General features: G+C 35.8%; 1 protein-coding gene across 1 annotated transcript in view; it reads left to right on the forward strand.

Moving 5' to 3' along the window:
- The window catches only part of Acvr2a (activin A receptor type 2A), an 82,375-nt gene that overhangs the window by 43,015 nt on the left and 24,683 nt on the right, over nt 1-14,677 (forward strand). Inside the window, exons 2-4 of the mRNA XM_052182450.1 lie at nt 5,803-6,010; nt 8,425-8,534; nt 8,708-8,862. Coding sequence (XP_052038410.1) covers nt 5,803-6,010; nt 8,425-8,534; nt 8,708-8,862 — 473 coding nt within the window. The remainder of the gene's footprint in view (nt 1-5,802; nt 6,011-8,424; nt 8,535-8,707; nt 8,863-14,677) is intronic.

Genomic DNA, 14,677 nt, shown 5'->3' on the forward strand with positions numbered 1-14,677 from the left:
GTATTACACATGTCTGTACTATCTTTCTGTACTATCACACAGTCCCATTTTTTTTTTTAATTTATTTATTTATTTATTTATTTTTTTTTTTGGTTTTTCGAGACAGGGTTTCTCTGTGTAACCCTGGCTGTCCTGGAACTCACTCTATAGACCAGGCTGGCCTCGAACTCAGAAATCTACCTGCCTCTGCTTCCTAAGTGCTGGGATTAAAGGCATGCGCCACCACTGCCCGGCTCCAGTGTTACTCTTTTAAGAAATAAAAACAAAAAACAAAACCACAAACCTATCATTTAATAAACTTGTTTATGTCTTCAAAAATTGAGATTTTGATTGCATTTAAATGAAAGTGTACATAACTTCAGAGAGAACTAACATCTGATTCTGAACTTTCTATTACGTGAAAATTGGATATCTCTACAAGTGTTTGGATATTTATTCCATTAACATTTTATAATGTTCACTACATTTATGTTTTGTTAGATTATGTTAGTTTCTAACATTGTATATGGTCTTGAATTTTTAGAATTTGATTTCATTTTGCTAATTGTTAGTGTATAGAACAACAACATTTTTTTTTTTTTGTTTTAAATCTTGTCACTTATGAGTTCTAGCAAATTTTCTTTTTATAGAATCCTTGGAATATTGTTTAGAAAAGTAATGTCATCTGAAAAAAACAGTTTTATTTTTCTTTTCTCAAGATTATACCTATGTTTTCTTTCTCTTACCTTGTAGCAGAAATCAGAACATTAAGTACTGCCTTAAATAGAGAGGGGGTCTGAGGAATGAGGGTGGATGTCTGTCTCTGTTCTTAGCCTGAAGCCTGCAGTCTTCCCCATCATGCATAGCCATTGTGTATGATGTCCTTGCTGGGCTTTGGGTAAATCTTCTTTATGATATTGAAGAAGTACTTTTCTTATTCCAAGTATGCTGTTGTTTTTCATTATGAGTGGGTGTTACATTTTATCCGCTGTTTCTTCTGTGTCAGAGCATGTGCTTAGATTACTTCTCACTGAACTGCAGTAAGTCTGAATGCCGAGCTAGCCTTGCATAGCTGAAGGAAGCCCACTTGTGGTGTCTTAGTTTTCTCTTTTCTTTTTCAAAAATACGTTATTATATTGTGTTTATTTGAGAACTTTAACATCTAAGTTAGTAGACTGTTTTTCTTGTGCTGTTACTTTATATCAGTGTAGTAGAATTTCAAAATTGTATTCCAATTAATTAGTTGATTGAAATTAATTTTTATTTTAAAATGAATGAGGAAGTACTGTTTTTAATCCAGAAGAGATTGTGTATAAAACTAGCATTGCTATATTATTTTAATATTTGCTGCAAAAAAACAAATTATATTTAAAGGCAGTCTTTTAGGTGAAATTTCTTTTCGTTATATAGAAAAGTGTTGATTTGATTGTCTTGGGTGTTCTTTTTTTCTTTCTCTTTTTTTATTAGATACTCTCTTTATTTACATTTCAAATGTTATCCCCTTTTCCTGTTTCCCCTCCGAGACCCTCCTATTCCACCCCCCCACCCCCTGTTCACCAACCCACCCACTCCTGTTTCCCTACACTGGGGCATTGAGTCTTCACAGGACCAAGGGCCTCTCTCCCATTGATACCCAACAAGGCCATCCTCTCTGTTACATATGCAGCTGGAGCCGTGGGTCCCTCCATGTGTACTCTTTGGTTGGTGGTTTAGTCCCTGGAAGCTCTGGGGGTACTGGGTGGTTCATACTGTTGTTCCTCCTATGAGGCTGCAAACCCCTTCAGCTCCTTGGGTCCTTTCTCTAGCTCCTCCATTGGGGACCTTGTGTCCAGTCCAGTGGTTGGCTGAGAGCATCTGGATACCTCTGAATTTGTCAGGCACAGGTAGAGCCTCTCAGGAGATATTATCAGGCTCCTGTCAGCAAGCACTTGTTGGCATCCACAATAGTGTCTGGGTTTGGTAATTGTATATGGGATGGATCCCTAAGTTAGGGGCAGTCTCTGGATGGCCTTTTCTTCAGTCTCTGCTCCATACTTTTTCTCTGTATCTCTTCCCATGGGTACTTTGATTCCCCTTCTAAGAAAGATTAAAGTATCCACACTTTGGTCTTCCTTCTTCTTGGGTTTCATCATAGTCTATGAATTGTATCTTGGGTATTCTGAGTTTCTGGACTAATAACCACTTATCAGTGAGTGCATACCATGTGTGTTCTTTTGTGATTGTGTCAACTCACTTAGGATGATATTTTCTAGTTCATCCATTTGCCTAAGAATTTCATGAATTCATTGTTTTTAATAGCTGAGTAGTACTCCACTGTGTAAATGTACCACATTTTCTGTATCCATTCCTCTGTTGAGGGATATCTGGGTTCTTTCCACATTCTGTCTAATATTAATAAGGCTGCTATGGACATAGTGGAGCATATGTCCTTATTACATGTTGGAGCATCTTCTGGGTATATGCCCAGGAGTGATATAACTGGGTCCTCAGATATATATACATATGTGTGTGTGTGTGTGTGTGTGTGTGTGTGTGTGTTGGTGGTGGTATGTATGTGTGTGCGTATCCTCTAAATACACTGTTAAGTTACCTCTTTTCTAGGATATAGAAAATGGCACCGAGTCACAATAATGCATGTAACAGCATTCAAGAATGTGCCTTGCATGCACACCTAATTTATACCTAATTATTTCTTTTAAAAATGCCAGTTTGGACTATTTGGAATTATTTTGATAGAATAACCTTAGGGAAAGAGGTTTAACAGTTAAGAAACCATTAGATTAGAATGTAACATCTGAACAACAACATCCTAGTATAGAACTAGTTTTTGAAATCATGATGTGAACCTTAAGACTTTAAAAATTAGATAAATTTAGTATGTCTTCATAAGTATCATTTTATTTTATTTATTGTTTAGTTAGGGAATGTATCGGACAGAGGCTAGTTATCCAGCTAACTTCAGGAGAAGGGAGGAAGATTGTCAGATGTTTCCTCATGAGCAATTTCTTTACCTATGGGGGAAAATGATAGTCTGGAAATCATCCCGAAAATGTGTCTAACATTAAGAGATAAATGTTAGAAGTTCTTTAACAGTGATTAAAGTGATTTGTTTGTAATTTGTCTACAAACATACTACTGATGATAGCTTTTCTTGTCATCCCTAGTGTGCTACAAAATTCTCTTCAGACTTTAAATAGAATACTTCAGGAAGCTACTATTCTTGACTGGAAACCAAAAGTGCTGCCCATTCAGTACTTTGGCTCCAAGTGGTGTTAGTTTGTTTTGGTCATATTTTAGTTATTCCTGTGCTTCAATGGACTCTTCTTTTGAAAATAGCGATGCAGTGTTTTTTATTACTTTCATTTTTTTACCGTCCAATGGTCACCCTCCACCCACCCACCCACAGTTCCTCATTCCATTCCTCCTCCCCACTGTCTCCAAGAGGATCCTCCAGCCCCCTCCCCCTCCCCAAGATTGCATATTCCCATTCATTCTGCTGGCCCTCAGGGCTTCTCTCCTGCTCCCTGACCACCAATTTCTGATCATGTTCCCCTTTCCTCCCCTTTCCCTATTCCCCCCAGGTCCCCCCTCCCCCCACCTCCCAGGATTGCTTTCTTTTCCATCCCTTGAGTTAAGTAGAGAGAAATGCAATCAGAACACCCATCTAACAAATCAAACAAAGGTCGGCCAGCCAGTCTCTTGGAGCTGGTAATGGCAGTGCTTTAAGAGGGAGATGCTACTCACACAACCTGTGGGCCAGATGTATCCCAGCGTGAAAGTGTTTGGAAAAATTATCAAGGATAATATTTTGTGAGATGTTAAAAATTACAAAAAGTTTAGTTTTTAATCTGCATAAATAAAGTTTTATTGGAATACAAACTCTGTTCATTCATTTACTGTCTCTGGATACTTTTGTACTTCACAAGCAGAGTAGTTGCTTGTGCAGACCATATGGCCTGCAAAGCCTAAAATACATGCTGTCTGGACCTTTACAAAAACGCTGTCCCTGTTTTAAGATAAGAGTGTGGGCAGTACATGCTTTTAGAATTTTTAGTATGAGAGAAACTTGGTTTGCTCGTGTTTTGAACAAGTTTCTGAAAAGAAATAACTTAAAAAATGGTTGCTGATATGTCCAGATAAATAGTAGTAGCAGCAGACCTTTTCTAGAATACAGATGCTGTAGTTATCATATAGTTTGCACTATGTCATTTCATGACAGCATTTCTGCACATAGACACCACAAACTCATAATTGCATCTCTGTTAGTACATTCTGTTAGTACATTGTAGAACAGCTGTTCTCAAAACTTACTTAGGTTCTTAGAATTAAGAAACTTGTGTTAGTTTGTTGTTGCTAGGACAACATACCAGCTGTCAATGACTTAAAAGATTTATGCCGGATCCCTGTTTTCTTTTCTCAGCCACTTGTTGGTTGGTTTCGTTGCTGTGGTCCTGAGTACAGATGTGAACCTTTTGACTGGGAACGTGCAGTCTAGCGACACATTTAATGGCAGACATGAAGCAGAGTGAGAGATGTCCCAAGTGACCTACCTCACTAGGCCCCCAGGGATCTTTTAAAATACTATCCTATTCAGCACTAACGCAGGTTTAACTCGTTGGTTATGTCAGAGACCTCAGTGTCTAGTCACCTCCCTATAATGCCACATCTGGGGATCAAATCTTCAACACATGAGCCTTTTGGGCTGATAGTTCCTGTCCATGGCACAACTATCCCAATAACTTTTTTTTTAAATGCAGAGTGTATGTTTTCCATAGGAAAAAAGGACATCTTAAAATGCAGTTTGTTAAATGGCAAGTATTCATTCAACATTAGTAAAAGAAATCTTTATGAAAATTGTTTTCTGAATCAAAAAGAAATGTGATGTTTTTATAATTTTCACGATCCTTTAGTAGAAAACAATGGAATTTCTTATCTTTTTTTATTTAGCTACCAATGTATGTTACTTTGTTGTATTATTTTGATTTATCCATGCACAATTAACCAGTTAGAAAAAAGAAAATATTTTAATAATTTATTTAGAGAGTTATATCTTTTCTTTTATATGAAACCAAAATTCATGAAGTAGCCTCTTTTTAAAAGTCAGTAGATCCCTCTCACCTTGAATGTTTTTTATACATGAATGCTTTGTAACTTCACATTACTTTTCTTATAAAGTAACGATTCTCTGAATTATGTGGATCTTCTGGATATTGATTGGCTCATTTCATTATTCAGAATCAGAAGCCACTTTTGTTAATATTACAGTGATATCACTATCACATGTTATCCCAATTCTAGTAAATGCATGTCTCTCACAAGTCCTGTTTTTACAAACAGATTCAAATTTTACTACTGGCAATGCTTATTAGTATAAATTGTTTCCTTTGAGTTACCAGACTCACTTTTGAGAGCATGTCTGCAGATTTGAAAGTCTCCATGGCCCTGGGTTGTTTAGTCTACAGAGTTGAAGGAGCTGCAGCCAAACTATACAGGAGAATTGAGTTTTCTTAGGTTGTGTTATGTCATACAAAATATTAAAATGGAGGTCTAACCAATGAAGAGTTGAAATGTAATAAAATTAACAATTTTTGCTACTTTTTGTGTGTTTAAATGAAGCTGACATTGTCAGAAATTTTGTGATATACGTAGCCAATTTAGATTACTGCGGTTATTTTTATGCTGTAAGCATGGGGATGCAAATGCCAAGTTGCAGCATTAGCAGAGAGGAGCTCTGGACATTGCAAAAGCACCTTAAGTGGCTACCTTCTTCAGAACCCTGATCTTAGGAAGTGTAGTTACACTACGTTTTCTGTTATCTTACAGGTGCTATACTTGGCAGATCAGAAACTCAGGAGTGTCTTTTCTTTAATGCTAATTGGGAAAGAGACAGAACCAACCAGACTGGTGTTGAGCCTTGCTATGGTGATAAAGATAAACGGCGGCATTGTTTTGCTACCTGGAAGAATATTTCTGGTTCCATTGAAATAGTGAAGCAAGGTTGTTGGCTGGATGATATCAACTGCTACGACAGGTAAGAATGTATTTAATTTTTGTGATAGAGTTCAGTGACTTTCCTTCTCTCTGTCCTGCCTTGAAAAAGGAAAGAAAGATGATGAATGCATGGATTTTCAAGTAAGTATTTCTTGCTGTTTTGAAGATGAAATTATGAAGACCATCGTAACAGTCACCAGTGACAAGATTTTTCTAGGTAATAAACATACTATATTTCTACGTTCTTGATAAGTTTTGAATAATCTATAAGTAGTGAGAACCCGTCTATATAAATAATTTTTACCATCTTATTAGCATTGTGAGCTTTAATGCCAATTTAATAATTGCTTTAAAAGAAAATATATGTCTTAAAAAGTATATCCTTAAAGAGGAATAATGATTTGTTGCAGTGCTCAGTTTTCATTCAGTTTTCTTCTTTATATATTTGGAAGAAATTGGGCCTTTTGTGTTTTATCCTAAGAGATATTTATGTTGACATTCAGAATTACATCAGAACTAAAAACTCATATAAAATCTATATTTTCTTACTTAAATTATTTTGTACTGGAATAAATAAATGTTAATACTGTTGAGTACTTCTGATCTTTCTATAGGAAGGGACATTGATATTGGACTGATCATTTTCCTGCCTGCCTGCAACTTTTGCACTAGGGGTGGGTGTTGTGAAATGGTAGAGGCCTGCACAGCCCTAGGTAACCAGCTGTTTTGGACCCAAGAAATTGTGCTATAGCTGCTGACCATTCTGTTTGTTTCCAGGAGCCTCAGTTACCTACAGTGGATGATTGATTAGCCATATGTGACCTAGGCATATATTGAATAAATTATGAAAGTTAAATTAGCTCCATGATACATTAAAGTATAATCATTTTAATTACATATTTAATTACATATTTAATATTTGGGTTATGCTTTAAAGTCTATAAAACTTCCAAGAATTATTTCTCTATACTTAAATTCTTTACCTGTATTTCTGACTATTAGTATAGGTGCATAATTAAGTGATACCTGCTACTTTAAAAGGAAATGGGAAAACAGTAGAAAATAATGTAGGGGTTATCATTACTCTAACTGGTCTTTATTAGCTCATGTGAGGAAGCTGTGAGTGTGTGTTTGTTTACATGTGCACACATGCATATGTGTATATGTATATACATATGCATGTGTACTGAGAACTCCTGTACTTCTTGCCTCTCATCAGCTCAGTGTTTTACTTGTGTGAGAACCAGGCAGTACTGAGATGCTTAGTGAGCCATTAATTGGAGCCACACGGAGAGCATTACTCAGTATAAAATGCTTGCTCTCAGTGATGACTACACCCGCTTTGTTTCTGGGGTCTAAATACTAATAATATAGAAATTCATGAATTCAGTATTTATGCTCTACAATTGATTGAATAAATCAATTGAACAAAAATGATAGTATGAGAAAGGGAATTTTCTTATGTGTTTTTTTTTTTTTTAAGTGCTTGGAAGCATGACTATTTTAAATTACATACTCCTTATAAAACAGCTTGACTTATCTTTTAATTTCTTCTAAGTTGACATTAATAGATTCTCTTTAAAGTTTGATCCTGGTAAAGCCATTAGCTCTTAAACTTGAACTTTTTTCTGGCGTTGTCTCAGTTGTTGCTGAATGCTACACAAAGCAGTCTCATTGATGTTTGACAGCAGTAAAGTTGATTTTAAAAGGACAGATTTATATAACTGTTTCTTAGTAGCTGATTGAAGCTTGTTTCTCATGGGTAACTCATCATCGAGGTTGAGGCTTTCTATTTTAATTTAGTTTGTCTTGATTGTAATCTGACTGAGGGATGAGGTCCTATGTGTTTATTGTTTATATTAGTTCTCTGCTTTTTTGTTTTCTTAAAATACAATTTTGTTCATCTGTTCAAGAATTGTAAATCTACTACTGTGAGAAAAGCTAGTTTTGGTCTTTGATGTTGAAATTATTTCTGTTCCTGAGTTACAAGCTCATATCACTTAGTGAATGTGTGTATTTATTTAGCTTTATATCTAGTTTTCAGTTTTTAATATTCACAAAATTGGAAGTTATATTTCCCATGAGGAAATGCAACTCCTAGACTAAATTGCCTCACTGACTTGATGTTCTTCTTCAAGCTTCTCTCATAATTAAAAAGAAAACAAAGGAGATAGTTACCTTGGATTGTTCATTTAACCACACTAAAGCAATAGTCTGAGGAAGTCAGTGTGATCATCATACACTCAGATACTTGTTTATTTTTTTCTGCTGAGATTTAGCAACAGAAGTCTAGGAACAGTTTTAATTTTAAGAGTTGATTATTGGATACTCACAAATACCTTGAATTTGAATATAATGACTCCTGTCTAAGAAGAAACACATTTATTGTGTGGTCAATATAATGCTATATGTGTTAATTATTCTTTCTTTTTTCATTTTTTTTTTTTTAAATAGGACTGATTGTATAGAAAAAAAAGACAGCCCTGAAGTGTACTTTTGTTGCTGTGAGGGCAATATGTGTAATGAAAAGTTCTCTTATTTTCCGGAGATGGAAGTCACACAGCGTAAGTATATAGTGAAAAATCTACATTTGTGTTGTTGAATTTATTACTACTTTCTTATACTCTATCTGTCCTCCCCCTCCCCACCCCCCACCCCGAGCTCCCAACTATGATTAATACTTAAAATAGGATTGTGTAGACCAAATCCGAGCCATTTCCTCTTCCCTCCTTTGCAGCTACTTCAAATCCTGTCACACCGAAGCCACCCTATTACAACATCCTGCTATATTCCTTGGTACCACTTATGTTAATTGCCGGGATTGTCATTTGTGCATTTTGGGTGTATAGACATCACAAGATGGCCTACCCTCCTGTACTTGTTCCTACTCAAGTAAGTTATTGTCCTGTACTTTCTTTTATACATTTTATATTTTAAAAAGTATTAACTGAAGTATGATTGAGTGGTATGTTAGTTATTTTCTTTGGAGTAAACATTTTGGAATGTTTATTGTTATAGAAACTTTGGAGTAAACATTTTGGAATGTTTATTGTCATAGAAACTATAGCCAATTGCAATCTTACTAATTTTGTATGTTGTAAACTTCTTAAGGGTTGAGGTAGAGTCGGGTCTGGACATCATCCCCAGCCTTCTCTGTAGCTTCTCTATCTCCATCCCTTACGTATGGATACACTCTGTTCTCATATTGAAGTTATTAATGATGAGCAAGTGGTCTCAGGATCTTCTTTGTTCTGTGCTTTTCTCTATTCAGATTTAATGCCTTTTAAAAGAGCCTTTGCCAAAACACCCTTGACTGTTAGAAATGACCCATAAAGTTAGGTAAGAAAGTATGGAAAAGGGAAGTTTTGTAAAGGCTGTAGGGATATAAATCTATAAAGATCTTTCAAGTAAAAGTTGCAGAGAAATATTTTTTTACCATGTATTACTGGTAATTCAGGTGTGTTGATTTGTTTACAGCATAGTATATATTAATTGGATAGTAAAAACTTTAAAAAATGTCTTTGATTTTTACTCACTTCAAAAATAATTCTGAAAATGTAAACTGGGTAATGAGATTAAACGCCCTGGATTTCCTTTATTATCCATTATGTAGAGTGCTGTCATTAGTTCAGTGCCACACAGGACTTTTCATGGAAGTAGCTAATAATGAAAATGTCCAAGAAAATTGATAACTTGCTTATACTTTTTTGAGCCATCTTTAAATCCTAATTTTTACTTTGTTTCTTTTAACACTTTAAGATTAGAAAGACTCAGTGTAGCAGTATAGGGCAAAACCAGAACAGGGAAGTGGGAAGGGGTGGATAGGAGAACAGGGGGAGGGAAGAGGGCTTATGGGATTTTCGGGGAGTAGGGGGCCAGAAAAGGGGAAATCATTTGAAATGTAAATAAAAAATATATCGAATAAAAAAAAAAAAAGAATACTTTGGGACTTCTGGGCCTCTTAGCTTAACTGTGTTCTTATATTAGTAGGCTAAATGGTAAAACTTGATAAAAGAAATTAGGAAAATCTGGTATTTTTACGATAAGAACAATTCCTCTCTCTAGGCATTATTTACATAACATACCTAACAATATATTGTTGCATCAGCTCTTTGATATCTGTAATCTTTGAAAAATGCATATGGAAAAATAAACCCAGTGGTAGATAACTTCCATTCTTCTGTCAATGACTTTAAAATTTTGTTTCAATATCTAAATTTAGAAGAGAAAGTAAAGTACTTTGTGCCCTATTAATTCTCTGAAATTACCCTAGATTCCTAAATGTCACAGAAAAATCCAAAAACACATTTAAGGGAACTTTATATATAGTTGATGGAATTTTTATTAAAGGAAGTTTTGAACATGAATATAATGTTATAGATAGAACATTGAAGTAGATCCAGTACTGGCATGCAAGTGTTGTTAAGATGTTTAAGATGTTTCTCTCTCTCTCTCTCTCTCTCTCTCTCTCTCTCTCTCTCTCTCTCTCTCTCTCTCTCTCTCTGTGTGTGTGTGTGTGTGTGTATTAGATGACTTTCATAAGAAGTACCAATTAAGAGTTTAACACTTTTTTTTGTAAGAAAGAAAAGACAGTGGTACAATTCATAAATAATAGACCAAGACCTGTTACAAGTATCCTCTCCTGGCTTTCATATGTTTGTTGCTATTGATATTCTTGTTTGTGTTTAGGAATGCTGAGAAACAAGGAGTCACTTTTGTGGCTGAGTAACTTGGCATGGACAAATTTTTATAAAAAAGACAACCCTGAATTGACTTTAAACTTTCTTTGGATTTTAAATTGTGTGCAAAATGGCATTGTTTTCTATGTGGAATCTCATTCTGGTCACCTCAGACTTTTTCTGACACAGTGTAACTGCATGTTTTAAGTCTCATTTTTGGTGAGAGTTTTTATATAAATTTTATAATTCTTTTAAATTTAAAAATAATTGGAGGTCATTACATCAATCATTTACTGATTATTTAAGTGCTTGTTCTAGGGTAGTGTTACAAATAATTATACACACATACACAAAACAAACACACAAAGGACTTCATTTCACTGACTTCTAAATTGTGATGCTGGTATATTAGTATCATCTTTGGGATTTGTTAAAACATTCACATTCCTCATCCACACGTCTGAAGGTGTAGAATGGTACTGTTGATAACATATATTTAATAAGCACTAGCTTAATTATTTTTTGTCTCACAGGGCTTAGTACATAGTATTAGGTTACAGATAAACTGTGGTATCTGAAAGCTTACAAGTATGGAAGCTGGACTCTAACCCAAGATACTCTTCAAGCTTTGCGTCTTCTGCTTTCCTGCTTCGCCCCTCTTTTCAGAGAGCAGATACTTTTGAATACTATTTCGGTAATTCTTTGTCATCTCTGTACCATGTTATTGTCTAGTTTAGTTTACTGCTTTAGATTCTGAATAGTTTGTGAGCAATGCCATCATTTTAGCCTCTTATGAAGATGAAAAACCACACATCACAGCTGTACAGAAGACACAGACTCATGGGCTTTCCTTTGAAAGGTGTTTACAAATGTAGAATATATTTTTGAACAAGTGATTGGGTCATAGACAGAAATTTCTGGCTGCTGGTTTGATTTTACCAGTATGTACTCCTTGTTTAAAATGTTTGGAAGTAGTAATGAGTGGGCGGGTGAGATAGACTATACACTTAAAGGCTCATGGGCATGCCTGTACTTTACCTGCTAGGTGCCCACCTTCCCAGTTAAAAGACCTGTTAGGAAAAGATCTTGCAATCTTGCCAAGAACATTTTCTTTGCACCTTGTTTAAGTTCTTTAGGAATATAGCATAGTATTTTTACTACTTAGAGAAACTTTCAAATCTTTAGCTGATGGCTGGTTTATGAATAAACTGGTATCTTGTAAGGACTTGACCTTAGCAATATCAATAAGCTGGTTATATCAGCTAAGTGATGGGAGTTATTATAGTAAAGATGTCATTTATCTAGAGTATTTTTATTAGTATTATCTTCAGAGATATTAGGACAGAAAAGAAAAATCTGTTTCTTTTAAATTATGGTTCTTTATAATTAACAGAAACCATTCACTATAAAATAATTTAGCATGATTAAGGATACAAACATGCCTCTGTGTCATTAATAATTGAATCTACTGTTGTTTCTTTCTAACTCACCATTGTTTCATGGTGTCACTGCTTTTACAGTGACATCTGAGATGAAAGTTGGAGAACTAATGCTCAAAGCTTTGCCATTTCCCAGACCCATTCATATCTTGATAGTATTGTATTCAGAACACGTCTGCCCGTGAGGTCATGGATGTCTCTGTGACCGCACTGCTGGTTTTCTTGCTTTCATGCTCTTCGTCCCCTCTGCTATTGCTAGAATAGGATTTTACATGTTGGATTATGTTGCTTCTGTGATTAAAAGTACTCAAGGACTTTTACTGCTTTGCACCCCATCATATGTGGTCCACTATACACCGTCTTCTGATGAATTTTCTCCACACTATACCCAAATCCATCTAGTTTACACATCTACAGTTGCAATTATATTTCTTTCCTCTTAAATTCAGATAAATAATCCCAGGAGAGAAAAGCTCAGAGTAATCTGTATACATGTTGTATCCTAGTTCATTACTCCTAAGCTTCTTGAAGACAAAGTGTATAGCAGCTGTGTTTATAGTGTCTGTGAGAGATGACCATCCTGCACGTACTGAATGCAGTGTGGAATTTGTTTTCTGTAGAGTCTCATTGAGATGGTAAGATTAATCCCCGGAATTCCTGTGATAAACATTCAGATACTTTTAGAACCTTTCCTCAAGATAAAATCTGCATTTTTGGAGGATGTACAATAAGGTGAAATATTCCTAGCTTTTAAAGACAGTGACATGATCCCAGACTCAAGAAGCAGCCTCTCACTTTGTATTGTATAGGTCACTTTTCTTTTGCTTATGCTGAAACTCTTTCCACACATAGGAAGAAGCTCGTCTGCAGTGAGTAAATCGAATGCAGACTGGTTTTTCTGGTGCTAGTGAGTCATGAACATGAGGGAATTGACAGACTGACTCTGTTATCAAGCCGTATTGTGGTAAAGAGTTAATGTGGTTTCAGTAAAACTGTTTGTTAACTTATGTTTCCTGTTTATAAGATCTGTGTTCATGATGATAATACCTGCCACTTAATAAGGTAAAGATTAGAGTAGAAATTGCTTATCTTAAATAAGATACAAAGTTAGCTTTTGGTTCATTTCAAAAGGCTATATATCTAGCTCTTTTATATTGCAACATTCTTCTTTTTAAAGTGTCATCACCTTCTTTAGTCTTTATGACATTTTGTCTAGTTGCTGGCTTGAGATGGAGTAAGGGCTTTCATATGTTGGGGATCCCTAAGTTGAGCATGACCTTAATATTAAAGCAATAATAGAATGATAGCACATGCCGTGCCAAGTTACTACCCTCTGAGAAACCAGGTCATCTCTGAACATGCTTTGTAGGGTTTTTCTCTTGATTGTGAACCTATATTATATACACAGCTACTGAAAAGGAGTGAGAAACCAAGTTGTGGGGTAACATTGAAGCCCGTTTAGGAAAATGTGCTCCCTTCTCTCTTGGGAAAGATGTAGGGAAATTTACTAAATTTTATTGATAATGTTTAGCATTTATTTCAGAAGCATACCTTTTAAAATACATTCTTAAAATATAATTCCGCCCTCCCTTTCCCCTTTGCTTTCCTCCTGCAGGCCTGCACCAAGTTCCCTTCGTCCAGCTCCTCCCTCTGCTCCCTGCCTCACCCTCACATTGACAGCTTCCAGTCCTCTGACTACTTTTGTTACCTATATGTATGCATAAATGTAAAGATACAGTCTGCTGAGTCAGATTTTGTTGTTTGTGTGTATGGTTTCAGATTCCTTAGTTAGCAAATTTATCCCTGGGAAAGACTAGTTTTCCCCTCTCTGCACCTATTAATTGCCTCATTCTTTAGGGGTAAAATCCTATGAAATTTCTCTTTTTTCGTGAGAGTTTCTGTACTCATTTCTAGGGAAGACTTTTACAACAGACTTCCTGGTCCTCTAGCTCTTAAAATTGTCCCACCTGTCTTGAGTAATGTTCTCTGAGCCGCAGATACAGAGCCGCTGATGGATGCGCATGTTAGCCTCCGCTTCCACACTCTGTTAATCTCTGCCTGGTCTCCACTTGCTGTAGAGAGAGGCAGCTTTGGTGAGAGGTGGTAGCTTCTCTGTGCTTATAAGAATAAGATTTAGACTATAGTAAAGAATTATGCTGACCTAGCAAAATAGTGATAGTAGATCTTTTCTAAGGTCCATGACTTCATTAGCCCTGGGAATCTGGCTATATTTCCGGTATCAGGAATTATTTCCTCCTGTTGAATGGGACGTTAGTGCAGTCAGATGCTGTTGGTTACACTTACTGCATCTTGATGGGCATTTCATCATGCTGGTTATTATTAAGGTTCAGAGGTGTCACACCTGGGAAAGACTCTAAATTACTTCTCTCCCTTGGCAGCTTGTGTAGGATTTTCTAACACTGTGGAGGTGGATCACATGAAGTAGGTTGTTTTCAGGTCTGATCCATTTGAATTCCTATTGTATGACAAACTTTTTCTTGGGCAGATACAACACACATATCTATTCAACAGACCAAAGTAACAAATATCATCAAAGTCGATCTTGTTGGACCAAGAGTTTGATTGGGG

The sequence above is a fragment of the Apodemus sylvaticus genome, chromosome 5 (genome assembly GCF_947179515.1).
Source record: "Apodemus sylvaticus chromosome 5, mApoSyl1.1, whole genome shotgun sequence".
Taxonomy (NCBI): Eukaryota; Metazoa; Chordata; class Mammalia; order Rodentia; family Muridae; genus Apodemus; species Apodemus sylvaticus.